General features: G+C 43.8%; 1 protein-coding gene across 1 annotated transcript in view; it reads left to right on the top strand.

Moving 5' to 3' along the window:
* Nucleotides 1-26,716, top strand: part of LOC141089389 (uncharacterized) — a 93,396-nt gene that overhangs the window by 43,861 nt on the left and 22,819 nt on the right. The window contains exons 7-9 of the mRNA XM_073575749.1: nucleotides 3,174-3,336; nucleotides 14,303-14,461; nucleotides 19,205-19,372. Coding sequence (XP_073431850.1) covers nucleotides 3,174-3,336; nucleotides 14,303-14,461; nucleotides 19,205-19,372 — 490 coding nt within the window. The remainder of the gene's footprint in view (nucleotides 1-3,173; nucleotides 3,337-14,302; nucleotides 14,462-19,204; nucleotides 19,373-26,716) is intronic.

A 26,716-nucleotide genomic window follows, 5' to 3' on the forward strand; every position in this document is an offset into this window, starting at 1 on the left:
CAAGGCAATATACATCTATGACAAGGTGAATAGTCTCAGAATACTGCTATACATCCACCACCACGTGATTTTTTCACACACCAGCAAGTAAGTACTCAGTTATATTATTTTTTCAGTTCCCAGTATAGCGTGGTGTATTTCTTTTCTTATCAGCTTTAGCTCTTTTAAACAGGCACCAGCACAGAGCCTGTTATTCACCAGCTGCATCTGGGAATAGTGGACCTTCCTTCTCTGTCCAAGTGGACTGGCGCCAGTGTGTTAATCTTAAACTAATCTATTGGGTTAAAAAACATTTTTGTGGGAAAAATGTGTTTGTTTTTTTATTTTCACTGTTCAATGTTATAAACCTCTGTGAAACACCTGGGGCTTCAAGGTGCTTACCACACATCTAAATACATTCCTTTAGGGGTCTAGTTTGCAGAATTGGGTTACTTGTGGCGGGTTTCCACTGTTTAAGCACATCAGAGGCTCTACAAACACGATGTGGCATCCTCTAATTATTACAGCAAATTTTGCATTCAAAAAGTCAAATGGCGCTCCTTCCCTTCCGAGTGCTTCCATGCGCCCAAGCAGTGGTTTTCCCCCTCATATGGGGTATTGTCATGCTCAGGAGAAATTGCACAACAAATTTTAGTGTATATTTTTTTCTGTTACACTTGTGAAAATAAAAAAAATTGGGTCTAAAATAATTTTTTTGTGAAAAAAAGTTAAATGTTCATTTTTTCCCTCCACGTTCTAAAAATTCCTGTGAAGCACCTCAATGGTTAATTAACTTCTTAATTGTCATTTTGAGCACCTTAAGGGGTACAATTTTTAGAATGATGTCACTTTTGTCACTTATTTCCTGTCATACAGACCCCTCAAATTCACTTCAAATGTAATGTGTTCTCTAAAAAAAATGGTTTTGTAAATTTTGTTGAAAAAATGATAAATCGCTGGTCAAATTTTAACCCTTATAACTTCTTAGAAAAAAAAAGTTTCAAAAAATGTGCTGATGTAAAACAGACATGTTTGAAATGTTATTTATTATTAACTATTTTGTGTGATATAAAGTCTCCGATTTAAGTGCATAACAATTAAGTTTGAAACTTTCAAAATTTTCTTCAAATTTCCATTTTTTTCCCCAAATAAACACGTCATATCAAATAAATTTTGCTACTATCATGAAGTACAATTTGTCACGAAAAAAAGCAGTTTACGAATCAGTGGGATCCTTTGAAGCATTCCAGAATTATTACCTCATAAAGTGACAGTAGTCAGAATTGTAAAATTTGGCCTGGTCATGAAGGTGCAAACAGGCTTGGGGGCTAAAGGGGTTAACAAAAATGTGGATAACCTTGGAATGAGACATCAGGTCATAGATACAGTTAGGTCCATATATATTTGGACAGAGACAACATTTTTCTAATTTTGATTCTAGACATTACCACAATGAATTTTAAACAAAACAATTCAGATGCAGTTGATGTTCAGACTTTCAGCTTTCATTTGAGAGTATCCACATTAAAATTGGATGAAGGGTTTAGGAGTTTCAGCTCCTTAACATGTACCACCCTGTTTTTAAAGGGACCAAAAGTAATTGGACAGATTAAATAATTGTAAATAAAATGTTCATTTCTAGTACTTGGTTGAAAACCCTTTGTTGGCAATGACTGCCTGAAGTCTTGAACTCATGGACATCACCAGACGCTGTGTTTCCTCCTTTTTGATGCTCTACCAGGCCTTCACTGCGGTGGTTTTCAGTTGCTGTTTGTGGGCCTTTCTGTCTGAAGTTTAGTCTTTAACAAGTGAAATGCATGCTCAGTTGGGTTTAGATCAGGTGACTGACTTGACCATTCAAGAATATTCCACTTCTTTGCTTTAATAAACTCCTGGGTTGCTTTGGCTTTATGTTTTGGGTCATTGTCCATCTGTAGTATGAAACAACAACCAATCAGTTTGTCTGCATTTGGCTGGATCTGAGCACACAGTATGGCTCTGAATACCTCAGATTTCATTCGGCTGCTTCTGTCCTGTGTCACATCATTAATAAACACTAGTGACCCAGTGCCACTGGCAGCCATGCATGCCCAAGCCATCACACTGCCTCCGCCATGTTTTACAGATGATGTGGTATGCTTTGGATCATGAGCTGTACCCACGCCTTCGCCATACTTTTCTTTTTCCATCATTCTGGTAGAGGTTGATCTTGGTTTCATCTGTCCAAAGAATGTTCTTCCAGAACTGTGCTGGCTTTTTTAGATGTTTTTTAGCAAAGTCCAGTCTAGCCTTTTTATTCTTGATGCTTATGAGTGGCTTGCGCCATGCAGTGAACGCTCTGTATTTACTTTCATGCAGTCTTCTCTTTATGGTAGATTTGGATATTGATACGCCTACCTCCTGGAGAGTGTTGCTCACTTGGTTGGCTGTTGTGAAGGGGTTTCTCTTCACCATGGAGACTATTCTGCGATCATCCACCACTGTTTGTCTTCCGTGGGCGCCCAGGTCTTTTTGCATTGATGAGTTCACCAGTGCTTTCTTTCTTTCTCAGGATGTACCAAACTGTAGATTTTGCCACTCCTAATGTTTTAACAATTTCTCGGATGGGTTTTTTCTGTTTTTGCAGCTTAAGGATGGCTTGTTTCACCTGCATGGAGAGCTCCTTTGACCGCATGTTTCCTTCACAGCAAAACCTTCCAAATGCAAGCACCACACGTCAAATCAACTCCAGGCCTTTTCTCTGCTTAACTGAGAATGACATAACGAAGGAATTGCCCACACCTGTCCATGAAATAGCCTTGGAGTCAATTGTCCAATTACTTTTGGTCCCTTTAAAAACAGGGTGGCACATGTTAAGGAGCTGAAACTCCTAAAACCTTCATCCAATTTTAATGTGGATACCCTCAAATGAAAGCTGAAAGTCCGAACTTCAACTGCATCTGAATTGTTTTGTTTAAAATTCATTGTGGTAATGTCTAGAACCAAAATTAGAAAAATGTTGTCTCTGTCCAAATATATATGGACCTAACTGTATCAAAGTATAACTTTATTTAACTTTCTAGGACCCTTTAGACGGCTTAGGAAGGTTGATCCTACTGACAGGTGCCCTTTACAGGGTTAAAGATGGACCCTTTTTAACATATATAGAGTGGAAGTGAAATAGGTGTAAAAACTGATAATATTTGGTTTTGCAGGAATGAAATAAGTTTTCTCCATCAGCAAATTCGTGAAAATGAACTATTTTCTGAACAGGAAAGTGTGCTGAGACAGAAAATGATGAGCGACTGTGCAGATCTGACCAGTGAGAACAATGCCTTACAAGCTCAACTATTGGAACTTACCAAACAGCTGGAAATAGTAAGAATCATTGCTTAACTAAACTAAATGTCACCACATTAACAGAAGATTGGTGGTTTCACACTTAACAGACAATTATATTTGGCCACATTTTAAAGGAAATTCGTCACCAGGTGTTTGCTACCCTGGAGCAGCATAATCTAGGAACAGAGACCCTGATCCAGTGAGGCGTCACTTAACAAGCTGCTTGCTTTCATTTTGATAAAATCACAGTCCTAGTATGCATGGCCCCCCATCTCATCCCAGTATGCATGGCCCCATCCCTATCCTGGTATGCAGGGATCCCATCTTGTCCTGGTATGCATGGCCCCATCCCTATTCTAACATAGTAACATAGTTAGCAAGGCTGAAAAAAGACATTTGTCCATCCAATTCAGCCTATATTCTGTTAGAATAATTCCCCAGATCTACATCCTTCTAAAGAACCTAATAACTGTAAGATACAATATTGTTACGCTCTAGGAAGACATCCAGGCCTCTCTTGAACCCCTCGACTGAGTTCGCCATCACCACCTCCTCAGGCAAGAAATTCCAGATTCTCACTGCCCTAACAGTAAACAATCCTCTTCTATGTTGGTGGAAAAACCTTCTCTCCTCTAGACGCAGAGCATGCCCCCTTGTGACCGTCACCTTCCTTGGTATAAACAGATCCTCTTAGAGCTATTTGTATTGACCCCTTATATACTTATACATGGTGATTAGATCGCCCCTCAGTCGTCTTTTTTCTAGACTAAATAATCCTAATTTTGGTAATTTCTCTGGGTATTGTAGTTCCCCCATCCCCTTTATTAATTTTGTTGCCCTCCTTTGTACTCGTTCTAGTTCCATTATATCCTTTTGGTATGCATGGCCCCATCCTTATATTTGGCCCCCACCACCATCCTAGTATGCATGGCCTCAAAAACAAACCATTACACTTACCTTCCTGCGCTCCCTCGCAGCGTCCTACTCCGGTGCCGGCAACTGCTTTATGCTTGTAAGCAGCGCATGGCAGGGACGTCACAAGCAGAGCACAGTTGCCGGAATACTTTCCGGGACTATGTGCGCAAAGCCACCAGCTTCCTCCTGCTGCCGGCGGTCACATATGCCACTACTTAAGAGAAATGAATATTCATTGCTCGATTGGATTCAGGTCTGGGGAACAGCTAGGCCAGTCAAAAGCATCCACGCCTTCATCAGGCAGGAATTGCTGACTCACTTCAGCCACATGAAGCCTAGTAATGTCATGCATCAGAAGAAACCCAGGGCCCAATGCACCTGCATATAGTCTCACAAATGGACTGAGGATCTCATCCCAGGACCTAATGGCAGTCAGGGTACCTCTGTCTAGCACATGGAGGGCTGTGCGTCCCTCCAAAGAAATGCATCCCTAACCATTACTGACCCACTGCCAAACTGTTCTTTCTGGAGGATATTGCAGCCAGCAAAACATTCTCCATGGTGTCTCCAGATTCTGTCACATCTATCACATTTGCTCACTGTGAACCTGCTCTTATCCGTAAAGAGCACAGGGCGCCAATGTCAAATCTGCCAGTCTTGGTGTTCTCTGGCAACTGCCAATCGCTCTGCACAGTGTTGGGCTGTAAGCACAACACCCACTTGTGGACGTCAAGCCTTCATACTAGTCTCATGGAGTATGTTTCTGACAGTTTGAGCAGACACATGGATGTTAGTGGCCTGTTGGAGGTCATTTTACAGGGCTCTGGCACTTCTCTTTCTGTTCCTCCTTGCACAAAGGAGGAGGTAGCAGTCCTGCTGCTGGGTTGTTTCTCTCCTATGGCCCCCTCCACGTTTCCTGGTGTACTGACCTGTCTCTTGGTATCATATCTGCTCTATGTTCTTGACACTGTGCTGACAGACAGAGTTACCCTTCTTGCTACAGCTCGCATTGATGTGTCATCCTGGATGAGCTGCATTACCTGAGTAATTTCTGTGGGCTGTAGTAGACACCGCCTCATGCTACTTTACTGTACCTCTAGGGGTGAGAGCAAAGACAAAATGCAAAAGTGACCAAAACAACAACCAAAAATGATAAGAACGGAACCACTCCTTTATAAATGTTGTCTTGCTAATTTCTTATCACTCCTACATGTTGTCTATTCCATTTGCACAACGGCAGGAGAAATTGATTCACAATCAGGGTTACTTCTTAACTGGGCGAGTGGATTTCACAGAAGTGTGATTGACTTGGAGTTACATTGTGTTGTTTAAATGTTCCCTTTTTTTTGAACAGTGTATATTGGTTGCACAAGTCGTAAAATTTTAAAAAAACACATGTCCTACTTTTTGTATTAATGTTATATATGTTTAAGAGCTGTGATGCACTTTTTGGACAGTCATAATAGAGGGAAGCTTTCTGTAGTACAAAGCTAGATACCAAACAGCCAAACAGCATGACATACAGGATTGACACAGTGTTCATTTATTAAAAAGTTGTCCCCCCCCCCGAGTCCATATTTATTATATAATACGTGTAATAATGATCTAAATATCTTTCAGACTTCATATCATGTTTTTTATATTCACATTTGCCTAAGGCCTCTTTCACACATCAGTTTTTCGCCATCAGGCGCGATCCAGCTATTTTTACGAAAACCGGATCGGGCGAAATGCAATGTCGGATCCGGTTTTTCCCCATTGACTTACATTAGCGCCAGATCGCGCCGGATGGTCATGCGTTTCATCCGGTTTTGGCCGGATCCGGCAATGTGTCGCAATCCGGCGTCTGGAAAAAACGGCAACTGTAACTTTTTTTGTCTCCGGCAAAAAAAAAGACAGACCCACCGGATCCGGCGCGTCCGGCTTTTTCACACAATGAAAGTCTATGAGCGCCGCAATGTGCCGGGTCCGGCCAAAGCCGGATCCGGTGGGCGGATCCTTTTTTTTGGTCTGAGCATGCTCTGTAGCCCTGCCCACAGCAAACATATATAAAACCATGACAGTGGGACCCTAAGCCACAGCCAACATGCCACCCAAGAGAGTCGACAGCCGCAGGAGAAGGCAGGAGACCACTGCACCACCAGCACCACCACCCCAAATGGAGCGAACGGACCATGGTGACCATGCGGAGGGGAGTCCACCAGCAGATGACATACGGTAATTATCAAATCCCCCATTCCTCAAAAATAGGGCCATGGAATATCAATATATTCAGTGGCCCTTTGTTTCTCTTTATTCACCAGCAGAACACGCCGTATAGATGCAGCAGCACCGGCAGCAGCAGCATCAGAAGTGGAGACTGGTCAGCAGGAGGACACCACATCTTCTGGGAGCCCTCCCTCACATCGTCAGCGTTTGACGGTAAGTTTTTATTTAAAAAATCCATCATCTCTGGAATATATGTCTATTCATTGGCTTTTATTTCAAAACAGGAATCACAAGCTGAAGAGGAGCTCCCAGAAGAAGAAGGAAGGGGTGGACAGATACCTGGAGTGGGCTCGCAATTGGTAAGTTTCCTGCATCAAACGCAGAAACACAACATCACACTACATACAACACATAGAAAACAATGTAGCGCAGATATCACACAGCAAACACATACAGTGGGGCAAAAAAGTATTTAGTCAGTCAGCAATAGTGCAAGTTCCACCACTTAAAAAGATGAGAGGCGTCTGTAATTTACATCATAGGTAGACCTCAACTATGGGAGACAAACTGAGAAAAAAAAATCCAGAAAATCACATTGTCTGTTTTTTTTCATTTTATTTGCATATTATGGTGGAAAATAAGTATTTGGTCAGAAACAAGCAATCAAGATTTCTGGCTCTCACAGACCTGTAACTTCTTCTTTAAGAGTCTCCTCTTTCCTCCACTCATTACCTGTAGTAATGGCACCTGTTTAAACTTGTTATCAGTATAAAAAGACACCTGTGCACACCCTCAAACAGTCTGACTCCAAACTCCACTATGGTGAAGACCAAAGAGCTGTCAAAGGACACCAGAAACAAAATTGTAGCCCTGCACCAGGCTGGGAAGACTGAATCTGCAATAGCCAACCAGCTTGGAGTGAAGAAACCAACTGTGGGAGCAATAATTAGAAAATGGAAGACATACAAGACCACTGATAATCTCCCTCGATCTGGTGCTCCACGCAAAATCCCACCCCGTGGGGTCAGAATGATCACAAGAACGGTGAGCAAAAATCCCAGAACCACGCAGGGGGACCTAGTGAATGAACTGCAGAGAGCTGGGACCAATGTAACAAGGCCTACCATAAGTAACACACTACGCCACCATGGACTCAGATCCTGCAGTGCCAGACGTGTCCCACTGCTTAAGCCTGTACATGTCCGGGCCCGTCTGAAGTTTGCTAGAGAGAATTTGGATGATCCAGAGGAGTTTTGGGAGAATGTCCTATGGTCTGATGAAACCAAACTGGAACTGTTTGGTAGAAACACAACTTGTCGTATTTGGAGGAAAAAGAATACTGAGTTGCATCCATCAAACACCATACCTACTGTAAAGCATGGTGGTGGAAACATCATGCTTTGGGGCTGTTTCTCTGCAAAGGGGCAAGGACGACTGATCCGGGTACATGAAAGAATGAATGGGGCCATGTATCGTGAGATTTTGAGTGCAAACCTCCTTCCATCAGCAAGGGCATTGAAGATGAAACGTGGCTGGGTCTTTCAACATGACAATGATCCAAAGCACACCACCAGGGCAACGAAGGGGTGGCTTCGTAAGAAGCATTTCAAGGTCCTGGAGTGGCCTAGCCAGTCTCCAGATCTCAACCCTATAGAAAACCTTTGGAGGGAGTTGAAAGTCCGTGTTGCCAAGCGAAAAGCCAAAAACATCACTGCTCTAGAGGAGATCTGCATGGAGGAATGGGCCAACATACCAACAACAGTGTGTGGCAACCTTGTGAAGACTTACAGAAAACGTTTGACCTCTGTCATTGCCAACAAAGGATATATCACAAAGTATTGAGATGAAATTTTGTTTCAGACCAAATACTTATTTTCCACCATAATATGCAAATAAAATGAAAAAAAACAGACAATGTGATTTTCTGGATTTTTTTTTCTCAGTTTGTCTCCCATAGTTGAGGTCTACCTATGATGTAAATTACAGACGCCTCTCATCTTTTTAAGTGGTGGAACTTGCACTATTGCTGACTGACTAAATACTTTTTTGCCCCACTGTATGCCTACATCCAACCACATAATTTTTTTGCTTTTCTTTTCTAGTCTTCCCAATCTGGTGCTCGGCCAAGAGGTCCTCACAGTGCCTCCCAGGGTCGTCGGCGACAGCGACGCGGCGGTCACCAGCGTGTAAGTATAATATTTTTGCTTTGGTTTTTTGGAACTTTTTATTTGATTTCTTGTGTTGGCTAATTATTTTATTTTTCTCTTTTTCTTTAACAGCCTTCACAGCGTGCTCCCGACACTGATGGTGAGGATGGAGGGATTGATGTGGACCACCTCATCGATCTTGTTAGATAAATGGAGCCGCTTTGGAATATGGCTGACCGCCGGCATGCTGATCTAATTGTGACCCGACGACTCTGGGAGGAAATCTGTTCGCTCCTTGTGGACCGCTCGGAGGACCTTGAAGCTCGGGCCCAGATTCAAGAGCGTAAGTATATACAGTTCCCGTTGCTTGATGTCAAGCAGTGTTTCCCGAACTCCAGTCCTCGTGGTACCCACGGGTCATGTTTTCAGGATTTCCTTTTGAGCAACACTATTGGAATCCTGAAAACATGACCCATTGGGAACCACGAGGACTGGAGTTTGTGAAACACTGATGTTGTATACTAACCACTTTGTGCTTTCTCGTTTCAGGGGAGAGAATTGTGAAGCGGTGGCGGTCTGTGAGGGATCGTTTCAAGAAGGAGTTCAATAAAGAGATGCGGGCCCCGACTGGATCTGGAGGACGCAGGAGCAAGTACAAGTACGCACTAGCCCTGTCGTTCCTCCGGGCAACAATGGTCACCAGAAGGTAAATATTACACACCCCATGTCCAAAAGTAATGTTTACATGTCTAATTTTTTTTTCAGCCAGGGCCAATGGCATGTTAGTATATTAATTGTGTTTTTTTCTCTTTGTTCCACAGTACGGTGACCAGAACTCGGGAGCCTGCACGGTTGGACCCTTCTGAAGCGATCCCTGAGGAGACCGGCACCGAGGGACACTTCGACCGCCCCGGTACATCTGCACCTTCCCAGCCTTCCCATACATTCGACCAAACTGTCCCATCCACCAACACAGGAGCATCGTGGCCGCCTACATTACATGAAGCTGCTGGTGAGGAGATCGCTTTCCCTTTACCCCACCCTTCTGCCCCTGCCACCTCTAGTATACCTGCGGGTACTGGGCGGCAACGGCAGAGGTGTCAGGAAAAGAGCTATGCCCCAGAGTTCTTGCATCAGAATGCATCTTTCCAGAACTGTCTCAAAGTCTTGTCCGAGCAAATGTCCGCAGGCTTTCAGCAGCTCAACTCCGGCATTCTGGAGTTGAAGACACTTCTGCAAACAATGCATTCAGAAGCAAGATCTTCTCCAAACCACACCTTTTTCAGGTCTGTTGTGGAGCCCATGGCAACACTATCTCCTACCCAGCAGATGCATGTAATGCATTCGTGCCACGGTGCTCTACAGCAGGTTACCTCCCAACCTCCACCTCCCACCACTGTAGTTCCTTCACCTGCACCCCCTCCAGCCACTGTCCATACTCCCGCTCCTATTCAATACCAGCCACCTCCTCAGTACCAGCCACCTCCTCAGTACCAGCCACCTCCCCAGTACCAGCAAACTCCCCAGTACCAGCAAACTCCCCAGTACCAGCAACCTCCCCACTTCCAGCAACCTGCCCCGTACCAAACTACTTCCCAGTACCAAACTCATTCCCCCTACCACTTCGCAACCACATCATCTGCTACTCCATTCCCTGCCCAACCCTCCTCTCCACCACCCACCACCTGTTCTGCCACCCACATGTCCACCCATTCTCTTGCTTTTTCCACCCCTTCACCTCTAACTGTTCCTTCCCCACCACGATCCCAATCCTCTCTCCACACTCCCAGTGTCGAAGTGTCCCGCAGCCCCTCCAGCAGTATTTCCACCCCACACTACACTCATTTATAAATGTGTGTATTTAAATAAAAAAGAGAAACATTTTTAACAAACAGTTTATTAAAAAAAAAATTTTTTTCAATAAAAGATAAAGTATTGGTTTACACTGGTTGTCTGTCTTTTATTTCTGCGGCGAACTATGGTATAAAAAATGGTTAAGTACAGGGTATACAAAAGGTAAAAAGGTATACAAAACCAGGTACATTACTGTGGGTAAAAGGTAAATAAATTTTACCTTTTGGCCACAGTTGTGTTCCTGGTTGTGTTTTAGACAAAGTAATTCACCTTTTACCAATAGTTGTGTATCTTGTTGGGGATTTCCTAACAATGTACACAACTTTTGGTAAAAGGTGAAAGACTTTGCCTAAAACACAACCAGGTACTCAACTGTGGTCAAGGTAACAATAGTTAAACCATGACAAGATAGAAATTGTCCCTCATTCGTGACACCGTCACAGAACTTCTATTGGTAATGTTCTGGTAATCTTGCAAGGTGGTTTCTTCAGCGGTGTCCTTAATGGAAATGGGTTCCTTGCACATAACAAAATTGTGGAGTACCACACAAGCTTTGATCACCTCATCCACAGTTTCTGTCTTGAGGTTGATCGCAGTCAATAGGACACGCCATTTGGCTGTCAGAATACCAAAGGTACATTCCACCATTCTTCTTGCTCTTGTTAGCCGTTAATTAAAAATGCGTTTTGTTCTTGTCAATCCTCTGCTACAGTAGGGTTTCAAAAGGTGTTCTGACAGCTGGAAGGCTTCATCCCCTACACAGACAAAAGGCATAGGTGGACCAGATGTTTGCGGCAGCGGTCTAGGGGATGGGAACTGGAAGGTGTTTCCATACAGTTTACGCCCCATGGCAGACAGTTTGAAAACTTGAGAGTCATTTGAGTGGCCATAGGCCCCAATATCAACAGCAATAAATTTGTATTCCGCGTCAGCGATGGCCATGAGGACAATGGAGAAATATTTCTTGTAATTGAAATATTCCGATCCCGATCCTGCTGGCTTTACAATGCGGATATGTTTCCCATCCACAGCGCCCAAGCAGTTCGGAAACTGACATATCTGTAGAAACTTTTCAGAAATTTCAATCCACCTCTCTGTTGTGGGCTCTAGTAAAAACTCTTCAGCTAAGGAGTCCCACAGTGCACGGCATGTGTACTTCACTATTCCAGATATGGTTGAAATCCCGAGTCTGTACTGGAAATGCAGTGACGAAAGGGATTCTCCAGTTGCAAGAATTCTGTGGGGAATTAAAAAACAATAAATTAGTTAAAAATCACAGCATTACATACCAAAACTCAGCTATAACACTTGGAGATACAAACTACCACCAACAAGATTGCAGTGAAAGTGTGCTCTGATGCGAGCATATCCAATAAATGTGGCTTACCTTAAAGTCACCATCAGACGCTCTGTGGGTGAAACGGAGAAACGGCAATAGGTGTCAGCTTTTCTTATGAGGTGTGCAATGCGCTCCACCAAGTAATCAAAATTCTCCATTTGCATCCGAACATATTCAAAAAATTTATCCGGGTTTCGTCTAAGGTCCATGCAGAGTGTAGAATAGACCCTACGCGTCATTCTCTTGGCTGTGATGGGGTGGATCCACAAACGGCGTCGCTGATGCCTGATGCGCTGCTGTCTTGCTCTCTCCTTCTACAGAACAATCACCCTCAAACGGTTCGCCTCCGCTGTAAAATCCACCACATTCTTCAAAATATTTGCAATCACAACATCCATCTTCGCCAGTGACTTGCTCTTCTCTCCAACCTGCACTTTCTCCTCTACAACCTGTCAAAGATGGGCTGTAGGAACACAGTATATATAGATTTCAGCAGCCAATCCCGTTTCGAAGCCCCCAAGGGGGGTTTTTAAAACCGGATCCGGCGTAATCCGGCGGAAAACGGATGGAAAAACGGATGAAACTGATGAGACGGATCCGGTTTATGGTCTGACGACCAAGACGGATCCGGCAGAAAACCAGATCTGTCACATCCGGTTTTACATAACATTTGCCGGCTCCGGCGCGATGCCGGATCGCACCTGACGGCAATGTGAAAGCATCCTATAGGCTCACACTGCGCCAGAAGTGCATAACAGAAAAAACACTATCACCAACATGTAGGTTTTAATTGTTTAACATATATGGAATAAAATGTGAAGATTTTATCTATTTTTTGGAGGTGCCGAACAACTTTATTTTTCTTAGATATTAATACATATAAGGAAAAAATCCAAAATACACAAAATCATCTATGCTGCCGATTTTCTGGAATATGGCTATAAAAGAAGATACTCTTTAAAGTTCTTACTAATAAAGTTATGTTTATCATAACCATCCACATTTATTTCACCTTGTTCGACAGCTGTTCAATGGCAAGCTGTTTTTCTCCTGTCCCCCATTGCCCCGGCACATAATAATATAGAAGGGGCAGAGGTACGTAGGTATTCCTAGTTTTTTCACTTTTTGACACCCACTCACCCTGACCTCACAAGTTGCCAAGCAACAAATGCAGATTTAGAATATGAAACATATAGTGATGTAACGTTGGCTGACTCATGGTCTGCGTCGTGTTGTACTGCTCCCTGGAAGGTATGGCATGGCAAGCGTTCAGGATTTTATATGATTTAGTGCCTGCAGTTCTGACTCTCGGCTTGTGTCAATGCAAGCTTGTGCATTTCGATTCATTGATGTCTGATCGCCTATGTGCACAAATTAAGATTTCTAGAAATATGGACACATCATACTTTTCTTATTAGATGAAAGATGATTCATGATAAAGGAATTCTGGTGTTGGATATAGTTAGGGCTTGATATAACAAAGCTTGTGCTTGGTAGGATTCACTGTTAAAATACAAGAAAGGTTGTCATTTATTTACAGTACATGTTCCTCTGCTTTTCAATTGAAGTCCTTAAAGATTAACTAAACTTATTTTTTTTATCAATTTGTCCAGCATGGAAAGTTATGAAAATTAAAAAAAAACAACACTTTTTATTAGAGGATTTGACTTTACTACTGTAAATAAAAATGGCATATAAGTGTCTTCCAAACCCTTGCTTTTGTCCAGCAGCTTTTACCTGAATTGTTTTCAGAATTTACTAATTTAAAGTACAGATGATGGCAGTGATGGCACCTATGTCTCATTAACTCTGGGCACAACACTCAGAGGAAGAGACGAGTGCTGACCCATCACTGCCATCATCTGTACTCCAAGTGATTGTTTTCTGATATCAGTTCAGCTAAAGGCAGGCAAATAGACTGAATAGACTGGGAAAAGGCAGGGGTTTGGAAGCCACTTGCAGGAAGTTTGTACAGGAATGAAGACAAATCTCATAATAAAGTGATTTTCAAAGTTTCATAACTTTCCATATTTGACCAACTCATCATTAAAGCAAATAACAGTTTAGTTACTCTTTCATCTATTTTCTTTTGACAGGGAACAATGAATGGCCATATGTTTCTGAGTATATGGACATTATTCTTGTCAATGTTTACATAGTTAAAGCATAAAAGTCTACAATTGCATACTTCCCAATATTAATATTGGTTAAATATGGATGTTTAAGTTCCGCCTGAGATCACCCCCGCCCACACCTAAGAACACCCCCAACTGCAAGGCTCTGCCCACTTTTGGGAAGGTTTGCACAAACTCCTCCTCTATTTGGTCGGGGACAGCCCCAATCTGCTGGGATTATAATTGTAAAAGCCGAGCAGTCTCAGTTATGCTAATGTACACGTGAAGCTACTTTATTTTATAAGAGACATTTTACTGCCCTGTTTGACAATCTGTGCCTACAGCCTCCTGACATCTAATCCATTACTAATGATTTTAATAGTATTGTAAATTAAATTAACAAAAATTGCATTTTATTATTCCAGCAGAAAGCACTTAAGGAAGACAACTATACCCACAGTTCTGCTAGTGTGGCGCAACTTCTAAGTGTCAAAGACAAAGAAGAGCAGCTTATCAAGCAGGTGCAAATGCAGGAGGCGTTTCTGGAAAAGGAGAAGGAGCATTTCAAGGATTTGATGGGACAGGTAAGGTTAACATCACAGTGGTGTCATGTGTTTCTTATAAGACCAGTTTCTCCAAATCCAGTCTTCACGTCCCCCAACAAATAATGTGTTCAGGATTTACTTAGTATAGTACAGGTGATGTCTAGTGATGAGCGAGTATACTCGTTACTCGGGTTTTCCTGAGCATGCTCGGGTGTCCTCCAAGTATTTTGGCGTGCTTGGAGATTTAGTTTGTGTTGACGCAGCTGCATGATTTGTGGCTGCTAGACAGCCTGAATACATGTGAGGAATACATGTTTGTTAGGGAATTCCCACATTTATTCAGGCTGTCTACAAGTCGCAAATCATGTAGATGAGACGAAGAAAACTAAATCTCCGAGCACGCCAAAATACTCGGAGGACACCAGAGCATGCTTGGGAAAACCTGAGTATACTCGCTCATCACTAGTGATGTCCTGATAATAATTCCATCACGTGCAATACTAAGGTGATGCTGAAGACATAATCTGTTGGGGGGCCAAGAGGACTGGAGATTGAGAAGCACTGTAATAGACCAATGACAACTGTAAACCCTATTCCATCCAAGTGTTTCTCTGTTTGGAGTTAAATTCCTATTTATGGCCAGAAAGATGCTAACGAATTCTAGTTATTATTAGACCAAACCCAAAAATATTTCATAAGCCCTGGAGTGACAAAATATCCCAAATTCTTAATAGAGAAATAAAGAAAAACCTTTTTTGTGATACAGGAATTAGGAAGCACTACCAAGAAAACATATGAAACATTACATCTCAAAAAATAATCTTAATACTCTATATATAGTGGCACTACAAGTACTAGAGCAGCAGTGTTTTTTCTCTTTTCACAATGTGTTTAAAATTCTATTCTAGGGCGTAAAAAAAATGTATAGCTGAGAGCTGTGCTTGTGTAGGCATTTCTTCCTTCACAGCTTCCACAAGATGGGAGCTGGGACCCAAATCTTTCAAACATTTCTGACATATCTTGCAACTATGACATACTGTAGCTATCTTAAGATGGGAATAATGTATGTGATTAAGAAAAAAATCTTCCAAATTTGAAACAATGTATTTGTAACTGCTGTTATTTTGTCTGTGTTTTGATGCTTTTGGACCAGTTGCCTCTAAGAGCACAACCATCAAGTTACAAAATGCTATGCATTAATGTTCCAGGTTTCTTAAACCCTTTAACAACAGGAGACACATTTGCGGCTCTTAGTTGAAGATGAATGTAGCGGGTTCAAGAGCTGAGCCTGCTCCTTTCCCGGCAGATTATGGCTGCATTATTCACCCATCTGCCTCTAACAGCCATGAGTTAAACCACGTCTGTTAACCTGTTGAATGCCCTTGAATGTTTTAACCACTCATTCGACCCCTCGCAACACTATCACAGGGCACTAATGGGTTTCTGACAACCAGGGGCCTGCTGAAGCCCCCTGTGCCTGTCATGGCTGTGCTCCTAAGACTGTCAGCCTGTGACTGGTGTTTATACGAGACAGTTTTGTGCGATATACAGTAATCAGCCGATCGCAGGCTCAAGTCCTTTAAGGGACAATATACCATAAAAAATGTTTTAAAAAATATTAAAATAAAAAAAATGAAGCACTCCCCTTTTAAAATAAAGATCTTAAAAAAACATGCGTCTTTAAAAGTCCGACCTATCAAAATATAATATTACAACACCCAATTGATAACAAAGGTTAAGAGAAAAAAAAATCGAAACGCCTGTATTGTTTTTTTTTTTTTTTATATCTTTACAACTCCACAAAAAATGCAATAAGAAGCAATCAAAGCTTCGTCTCTACCCCAAATCATATCAATAAAAACATCAGGTAGCCCTGCAAAAACAAGCTTTCACACAGCAACTGAAAAGTGAAAATGTTACTGGTCTCGGAGCATGGCGACACAACAAATTAGTTTTTATTTTCTTTATGAATTTCTGTATTTTTTTGCACCACTTAAATAAAAATTAAAAAAAGCTTATTTGGTGTCACCGTAATTACACCTGATCTGGAGAATCTTTTTTCCAGGTAATTTTTCTGAGCAATGAACACTTTATAAATAAAACCCAAAAAAACGAATGTGTACAGTAATTACGTTTTTTTTTTTTCTTCACAATTTCCCCTTGCTTGGAAATTTTCCCCAGTTTCCACTACATTATATAGTAAAATGAATGGTGTCTTTCAAAAGTACAACTAGGCCCACAAAAAATAAACCCTCATACAGCATGTGGGTGAATAAATAAGAAATGTCTGCCTCTTGGAAAATACAGAGGAAAAATGAAAGCTCAAAAATGAAAAACCGCTCTGCCTTTAAGGGGTTAAAGAGGATATTTCACTGAATTTTTTAATCTAAACTGAGAACCAACTTGAAATTGTCGCTGCTCCACTGATTCTGGAACAGATATTATTTTTCTTCTGTGCCCCTATATTCCAAAGTTTGGACCCCTGGTGCTTAAAGGGAGTCTGTCAGATGATTTTCTAGTACGATACTAATGGTATCATGAAATAGGGCTTGGGCAGCCCTTTCAGAATGTGTAGCTTTTATCGCTGACGCTTCTCCGGTTTTCTTGCTGTAAGCACCAGAGAATTCATAGCCACGTGCCTGTTAGTCAAGCATACTGTATGTAAATCCAAAATGAATATGCACTGCTCCCCACGCCCATAATCTGCCCTGGCATCAGTGATAGTAAATATCTTCACTGTCATTTACTGTCACAAAGGGGTGGGAGTGGGGAGCAGTGCAGATTCATTTTTGATTTATATATGCTCTGAATTCTCCAGTGCTTACAACAAGAAAACCAGAGAAGAAGCTACGGCAATAAAAGTTACATACTAAAAAATCACCTGACAGATTCCTTTTAAGAAGCAAATTTTCCCTTCCTCTAACTGGGCATTTACCACAGAACTTCTCTGTGGGTGTTTGCTTTTTCTGCTTAATGACACTGGAAAATTAAAAAAAAAGGAGACGAAGCAAATGTCCACAGAGAGTGTCACAGCTGCAGCTGGTTTAGCATCTTCTCCTGAGATTTATCTCACGTGAACATGCTGAGAACTTTGCAATCGCCGTGCCCATTCCTGCTATTGGAGCGCCTGAGCATGGGAGAGCAGCAGCGCTGAAAAGGTGGAGAACAAGAGAAAAGCATCACTTGTACAAGTCGGTTCCAGCACTCCAGCTCTCACTGCTTCTGCTCCCCTATGCTCAGATGCTCTAATAGCAACAAAAGACTCGGCAACTGCTTCGTTCTCAGTGTGATCATGTGAGACAAATCTCTTCTCAGCAGAACATGATGAGAATTCCGCAGTTGCCATGTCCATTCCTGCTATTGGAGCGCCTGAGCACTGGAGTGCAGCAGCGCTGAAAAGCTGGAGAACAGGAGAAAAACATCACAGTATATCAATTGTATAAGTCGGTTCTGGCACTCCAGCTCTTCAGTGCTTCTGCTCTCCTGTGCTTTTGCGCTCTAATAGCAGCAAGAGGCTCGGCAAATACTTCGTTGTCAGCGTGATCATGTGATCACAAATCTCATCTCAGGAGAATACGCTGAGAATTCCACAGTTGCCATGTCCATTTCTGCTATTGGAGCGCCTGAGCACTGGAGAGCAGCAGCGCTGAAAAGCTGGAGGACAAGAGAAAAGCATCACATTATATCACTTGTATAATTCGGTTCTGGCACTCCAGCTCTTTAGTGCTTCTGCTCTCCTGTGCTTTGGCGCTCTAATAACAGCAAGAGACTCAGCAAATACTTCATTGTCAGCGTGATCATGTGAGACAAATCTCATCTCAGGAGAATACGGTGAGAATTCTGCAGTTGCCATGTCCATTTCTGCTATTGGAGCGCCTGAGCACTGGAGAGCAGCAGCGCTGAAAAGCTGGAGAACAAGAGAAAAGCATCACAGTATATCACTTGTATAATTCGGTTCTGGCACTCCAGCTCTTCAGTGCTTCTGCTCTCCTGTGCTTTGGCGCCGTGATCATGTGAGACAAATCTTATCTCAGGAGAATACGCTGAGAATTCCACAGTTGCCATGTCCATTTCTGCTATTGGAGCACCTGAGCACAGGAGAGCAGCAGGTCTAAAGAGCCAGTGCTCCAATATGGTGACTGCGGAGTTCCCAGTGTGGTCATGTGAGAGAAATCTTATCTCAGAAGAACAGGCTGAACCAGGCTGCAGCTGTGACCCTCTCTGCCAGTGTTTGCTTTTTCCCCTCTGTGATGTTGTCGTGATTTGATTGGCCAGCATCAGAAGAGAAAACTCAGATGCTCAGAGGGAAGTTCTGTGGTAGACGCCCATTTGGTTGAAGGGAAAATTAACATCATTATTACCTAGATGCATAACTTTGGAATGGATGAGCACAAAACAAAAAGAAAACCTGTTCTAGAATTTGTGGAGCAGCGCCAAGTGGAGGAGGTCATTAATTTACATTAAAAAGTCCAATGAAAGTTCCTGTTTAAATAACTCTGTTACTAGTTTGCTGTTCATACTTGTATTTACTGTACATTCATTATATATGTACATCTGTTTATCTTTATTCCAGGTCCGAAACAGTTTGCACAATATATATCTAATTTTACAATTAAAATAGAGAACTTAAGTGAGAGCTTGTCATTTGGAAAAGATGGTATCCTGGTAAACTTAGTTTTGTTTCATAAAGCCACTGTTGGCATGTGTAAGCCCAACACCTATGCCCTGTGAGTATGTACAGAGTACACGGTCCACATTGTGTCAATGTCTTTTATTTACTAGATTGACCTGCTTCTTAGTGGGAATGGTCTACAAGATTTAAGAACCACTACATTAGGCAGTCAGATTGCTGAGATACAAGCTATATTAATCAAGGAAGAGCAAATCAACACAGAATTAAGAAGAGACAAGGCATTGTTGGCCGACCATATTTCTTCCTTGCAAACACAGGTAATGAACCAAAAAGTCATTGACAATTTTATTGCTCCATGTTATTGTATTGGTCACTTTGCAATTTTCAGCTTTGGTTAGTCAGTAAATGTCTGTATCCATTTAATGAGTTAACTTCTAATAAAATAGACAAAACTTCTGTCACCACATGTCTCAGACTCGTTGTACTTGCCAACTCTTCCAGGATATTTGGAACTCTCCCAGGAAAAGGAGGCCTCCTGGACTCCCCAAGGAGTTGGCAAATTTCCCAGGTGCTGATGAAACCTCTCAAAAATTAGCGATTCCAGGAGGTTTCTGGCACATTAAGCTGGTGTGCACCATAATCCTATGAAGCACTGACATCCAATTGTTCATATAGGAGAAGGGAAATGATTCTATAAGGGAAATAAAGGAATGTGATCTGTGAAAAGTCCATGGTTTGGGAACATTTTTGGTGACATACTTTGCTTACCTGTGTAAAAAGCATTCTCATGGTTCTATACATTTTTTGGTAATGAGAGAAAGAAAATTTTATCAATTTGTTCTCTCTGCTAATTCAAAATCTGCCAACTGTTTAGGTTGCTCATCATCCTAAATGTAGGGTGGGTGAATAATTTGGTTATATCTTCAGATCTGACCCTTCATGTTGTGATTCTGTTTTGGTGCAGCTTAGTATATTGTCCGTATTTTTAGATATCATTGAATACTAGTATGAATACCATATAGAGTAGCTGGAGAATATGATTCACTGTACAATAGAGAAGTGAAATATTCACAACTTTGGGACTTACTATATATGTACAAAACTCACTGTTGGCTGATACATGGTCATATTCCTTTTATATACACCCTAATTCTTGATGAGGAAATGATTTTAGATTTTAGCATAATGGAGAACACAAATGGATAACCCAACATTTATCTAATACCTTTATCTAATACCCTCAGGCCTTTCCTGAATATCCCTCAAAGTAATTTTACTATTATGTAGCAGTACATTGCACTAATGATGCAGGAGCAGGTGCTGTGCCTGCACCTGCCAATGCCTAGGGTTAGTAGAGATCTGTTTTATTCTATTGAGGCTTAACAGATTTCCGGATGGATCTACTGCCTATATGTATTTATACCTATGGTTTGTACAACAGCACTTTATGGCTAAATATATCTATCCTTTATGTGACCCATCGCTAACCTAAGATATTACTATTTACTCTCTATTGACTATATAACATTAGGTTTAATTTGTCAGTACAGTCTTACTTTGCATAACACTTTATTATTAATATTTTCTTCATGAATATCATTAACATCGAACATTGGGATGAACGAGTGATGTGTGCTGTCCCTATGCTTATGGATTTAAAAGTGGTATATTTCCAAATATGTGGTTACTACTTATAATTATGCAAAGGGAATAACTGACTGCTGCAGGCTTCCTATTAAGGACATTGTACTTATTTTGAGATATGACAAGTACTACATTTCAGTAATATCTGATGTATTCACTACCGTATTTTGATTTCATTTTGAGTTAAGAGATAGAGATGTATCCCCAAGTGGTCTTTACAGTGGGTAATTAAGTATGATTATCATCTATAGATCAATTGGAGATATATTTTTCGGACTATGAGACGGACCGGACCATATGACGCACCCCAAATTTTCAGAAGGAAAATAGGGGGAAAAATAATGTGTCAAATGAGGGTCCGTCTAACAGTCTGAATTCAGCTTACCAGGGGAAATCTGGTGGAGTGTGGTCACAGGGGGTGTTCGTTGGTGCGGCGATGATATGACTCTCATCCCAGACTGGTGCGGCAGGTTCTGCGGTGCTCGGAGCGCCCCCGCAAATCCATTGCTTTGAAGCGGTGGCCTCCGGGAAATCCCATACCAGGCTGGTGCGACAGGTTCGTCAGTACTCAGTGTTGCAGGGGCTCCGACGACATTTTGTGATCAACTGCTGAGATGCGGTGGCCTCCGGGAAAATGGCCGCTAGTGGCGGCTCATGCGCAGATTGAGATCTCGGCACCGAGATCTCGGGACAAGATCTCGTCGCCAAGATCTCAATCTGCGCATTTGCCGCTTCCAGCAGCAATTTTCCCGGCGGCCACCTATCACAGCAATGGAAGTGCGGGGGCTCAGGGCTTTCACAAAATGTCGGTGGAGCCCCCGCACCATTGCACACCGCAGAATACCGCCGCACCAACCTGGGAAGGGAGTGTGATCATCCTGCAGCGTCGGACCACCGCAGAATCGCCGACTCCTGCTGCCACCACACTACTTGTAAGTATATTCCAACTATAAGACGCACCCCCATTTTCCCCAAATCATTTTTGGGGGAATAAGTGCATCATAGTCTGAAAAATTTGATATCTAGATATAACCAAAAAAGAGACAGATTTAATTGATCCATAAATTGAGTCTAAGTGAATTTGTAAAATATTTATTGTGTATATAAATTTAGTGCAAGGGACAAGTAGGGATTTAAGGGACAGCCGTCGTAGAGCGGGGGTGCTAGGTCGCTCATTTAGGGTGCCAACTTCCACTGGCAGGTATGCCATCAGAATTTAGGGCCTACCAGGGTAATATAGGGGTAATACTAAAGTATATTTATCTTCAGACTGCTGATATACCCTTACCTCTGTGGTGTAATGACTGCTGTGTCCACTAGGGGGCGCTGTGCGGATGTCCTAGGAGAAAGGATGAATGGCAGAACCATGAAGGACCGTTATGTATCTCAAGGTGGGTGGCCTTGAGATGGAGACTGATGCATTTATTGACCAGCAGTGATACTGCTGAGGTGTCGTTTCTACGTGTTAGGGAGAAGTCTCCAGGTACCTAGAGATTTGGGCGGACCTGGTTACCTACAAACCCACCCAAGGGATTTGTCGGGAAACGCCTGTAGTAAAGATGTGTGAGTGCTTGAAGGACCTGTGATGAGGACATAGCCATGTGACCCGGAGGGCGTGGCTACGGACCATATAAGGCGGCCAGGGTAGGTCACATGTGTATGCAGGGACCTGGTTGGTCCAGAGCGGAAGGTCCCGCTAGGAGAGTTGTCTCCTGGCACACAGCAAGAGAAGTGGCTGTGTGGAATGGTTGCCAGAATCTGGAAGTTCCCAGAGGAAGGAAAGGAACGTTTGCAGTGAGCCGTAACTGCCATGAGGTAAACCCTGAGAGGGGTGAGGAATCTGTGAGGCTGAAGAGCCTGAGTACTGGACATTGAGACCCTGTGTGACCATAGGCTTAACAGAGGACAGCTCTGTAATGGACGCTATCCTGATGATATGAGCTGTATGTTATTGGTCACGGTTTATGCTGCATAATAAACCGCAGGGACTGATATAGCTTTATGAAAACCTGTGCCGGACGTGATTATTCGCTGCCAAGAGAGTGTTCCCCAACCCTGAATGACAGCGCTACCTCACAAATAGTGGAGAATTGCAAAGGGCAATATTGTAGCCTTGTTGCTAGGGGCAACGGAAAAGGACTGCAAAACTCAGTTGCTAAGGGCTGCAGTTCCAACAGCACATGTTGCAGTGCTGGCAACGCTGAGCCAGGAGGGCTGACGGTTGTGAAAGCCATGTGATATACTGACAGCAGGTCAGTGAAAGAGACTGGTGATTGCTAGGGTGCCTCTGCGGATAAGAGGTACCCGAGGACCTGTGTGGCCGACACAGGTAACAGACTGGTGTTCGTTGTTGTACTGACCTGGGTCAGTGAGCACGGTCCCGGAGGGTCAGTGTTGGGAGGTTCTGGGAGAAGAATCAGATCCCTGGAACACGTGGTATGACCTTGGACCTGGTGAGGCGTGAGTGTTGGGCAGTCTCAGGCGGAGACAGATGTCCTGAATAGCACCCGCTGAGCCCTGGACCTGGTGGGGCCAGTGTGTTGGGAAACCCTGGGAGGAGGGTCGGCTCCCTGAATAGCACCCAGTGCGCCCAGTGTGTTGGACGGTTTCAGGCGGAGACGGTACGTCCTGAATAGCACACAGCCAGGACAGATGAGTTTTTTTGTGTGGTGTTTTTTTCTTTTTTCTCAAATCAGCCTGCGGTGGCTCAGTGGGAGTCACGAAGGAGACAAGCGGCTTCCGGTAACTCTGCGGGGTTACGAAGGGGACAAGCAGCTTCCGGTGGATCGGTGGGTCCACGAAGATGGCGCAGCAGGAGCTCCAGTGACACCAGCAGCTGCTTATGAACGGCAGCTGGAGGTGCCAGTGACTTGTGACAGCAGGAGCTGTGGCAGCGCCCGAACGAAGGAACTGGTGTGGTGTTGTGCTTATAGGGCCAGTACCAGCCACAAAAAAAAGACATAAACTGGACTGTGTGAACTGTGGCATAAGAGGTTCTGCAGAACAGACATGGAGAAATTCGGAAAGGGGGCGGTGGCCCAAATTGGGGTGTTAGCCCAAAAGGGGGTGGAGTCCCAAAAGGGGGTGGTGACCCCAATTGGGGTGGTAACCCAAAAGGGGGGCGGTGACCCAAATTGGGGTGGTAACCCAAAAGGGGCTGGAGTCCCAAAAGGGGGCGGTGACCCAAATTGGGGTGGTAACCCAAAAGGGTGGAGTCCCAAAAGGGGGTGGTGACCCAAATTGGGGTGGTAACCCAAAAGGAGCTGGAGTCCCAAAAGGGGGCGGTGACCCAAATCGGAGTAGTAACCCAAAAAGGGGTGGAGTCCTAGGAGGGGTTGGCGACCCAAATTGGGAAGGTTCAGGAAATAGCAGCACTGGTTGCCTCAGTGGGTATGTCTGGGGAACCGCAGTTTGGTGTATGTCTTGGGAGGAATGCGGTATGTCTTTTCCTGATAACGACGGGCCACAGGTGTGTACCGTGATGCTGCACCGGGAAGGAGTCCCTGGTAGTCTGGACTCAAAGAGTCAGGTGACTGACAGGAACTCCGCTCGTTTTAGCTCTGACTGAGAAAAAGGTCAGAGTTCGCTACGTCCACGGGGTCATTGTGAATTATAAGGTGGACAGAGTCCTGATCGAGATGACAAAGGGGGAGTGCCAAGGAGGTAGTATGCCACCAAACCTAGTGCATACCTTTGAGAGGCGCCGGGACTTTGTCATGTTTAAAGATGTGGGGCAGGAGGATAGAGACGTTTCTACTGTAGGGCTAGCAGACACTGAGACGCTGACTCCTCCTAACATGGACAGGCCAGACATAGGGGCGACCAGAGAAAGAATTGCGTCAGACGAATTTACGGACCTGACGTCACCTAAAGGATACCACAGTGTGAATGAGAATGGTGTGGTAAACAAAAAGAGCGGAGCTGACACACGGATACAGAGTGTCTTGGGGGTTCACCGTACAATGTGGTGTGACTGTGACGTGTTGTTGCCAGTAGCCACCACTAGGACAGAATCTAGTGCTGTGCTGACTGAAACTCGTGACAGGACTGATGGTAACCTAATCGAGAAGATAACAGGAGTAGAAACACGGTCAGAGGGTGACCGGAGGGTTCACTCGACTGACGGGACTGACTCAGCGGTACCCTTTGACGATATAATTAAAGAATTAGTGGTAGGACACGTGCTGGCCAAAAGAGAACAAGATCAGGAGATACAGTTAATAAAAGAGACACTGGAAGAACATGTCAAACGAGAAGGAATCTTGAGACAATTGGCCGAGCACAAGGTGGAGGGGCTCGAGAAAGAAGTCTTGGAGCTCAGAGGTCACCTGTCCACCTGGCACAGTGTGAACAAGGGCCTTAAAGAGGAGATGGAAGAACTCAGAGGAGTAGTAAAAGGTCTTCTGTGGGAGAAGTGTCATGATACCAGTGCTGGGTGACCGGCACTGCTGGGGTTAATGTTCTGACCTCAGTGCAGACTCTCATCTGCACACCTGGGACCTATTATGGTGGCCTCTCATTGGTTCTGGGGAGGCTTCTTATAGCCTCAGGAAGCTCCCATCCCCCGTCAGTTATACTTTCGCCCTTGGCATTGTGTGGTGACCCCTGAGTGTGTTAGTGCTGTGTTCTGGTTGCATGATTCTCTGTGTATGACTTGGTCTGTTCTCTGGATATTGCTTTGGATTCTGCCTGGTACCTTCTACGTCTGTTTGGTTTTGATCTCTGCTTGGCTCTGACTATCCGTTCTGTCTCATCTCTGGTACTTTACTGATATCTTGTGTATGACCTTTGGCTTTGTCTGACCTCCCGTCTGTTTATCCCTCCTGTACCTCGCTTGCCTGTACTATGCATGACCCCCACTTTGCCCGACTTTGAGTTTTCTACCTTCTTTGAAAGCAGGACGCTAAGCCCCGCCGTAGGTCCTGTGCCGGCTTGCTAAACTTCTACATTCAGGTCCTGTGCATCTTTATTTTCCGGCTGCTCTTGTCCCCAAGGGTCCCTACGGTGCGGGTGAGTCCCTGCTTAGCGGAGGCTGTACACCGGTGCTGTCATGACCCAGCCAAGAAGAAGTTGGACGAAGACTTACCGCGGGTGAGCGCGAGTGATAGCAAGACGGAACTGCCAGTATCCATCGTGGCCAAGGGTCATGAAGATATCAAATTGTGTGAAGTTTGTGAGTTAAGAACTGAAGAAGACAGTCACCCGTCGGGTCAATTGTGGTGAGGGAAGTGTCTGTGGTCAAGCCAGAGTCTTCTGTCCAGGAGGAGAGCAAGACCACGACCTTCAAATCTATGATCGAGGGACCCGAAGACATGCAGGAAGCCTGTGCGGAGGAAGGTGTTCATGAGGCTTTCAAAGAGGCGGTCAAAGCGTGTGATGTACACTGGGCACCTGAGACTTGGCAGTTGGTGGTAATATCAGCCAGGGAAGATACATCAAACCGAGTAGCTGGCCTGAAAGAAATGCATTTACTATGTCTCCACGCCAAACAGCTGGTCAGGCGGAGTAATATGAAGGCTGCTCGATGCCTAGAGTTAGCGAAGGAAGCTATGGATCGACTGGGTTTGTGGAAAGGTGTGGTTCCGGTACCCAAGGCTCTGATTGGAAGAATCATTGGAAGATCCGGGAAGGTAATGCAAGACCTTGTGAATATCTCCGGTGTGGTGAGGGTGAGGATCCCTCCTGATGATAAAGACCAGGTATCCTGTGAAGTGGATAGGATTCCCATCACGGTGGTTGGCTCCCTGGAAAGCCTGAGAGACTTTCGGATGCTCCTGGAGTATCGAGTGGAGTACCTGTAAGAAATCGAGCAGTTGAGGCTGGACCATCGGCGAATTAATAAAGAAATAAGGGATACCAGATGGTGGCCGCCTCCAACCCAAGATGTAAGGACCCGAACGGTTCCTCCAAGAAGTGACATGGCAGGTGGCCGAAGAGTGTCAGCAAGGGGTAGTTCGACTGGCAGGATGATGTTGAATGACCGTAGTTCCTGTGAGACGCTGAATGGGTCAGACTTA

Source organism: Dendrobates tinctorius, unplaced genomic scaffold (genome assembly GCF_039654945.1).
Source record: "Dendrobates tinctorius isolate UK_male_01 unplaced genomic scaffold, ASM3965494v1 ptg000046l, whole genome shotgun sequence".
NCBI classification, from domain to species: Eukaryota; Metazoa; Chordata; class Amphibia; order Anura; family Dendrobatidae; genus Dendrobates; species Dendrobates tinctorius.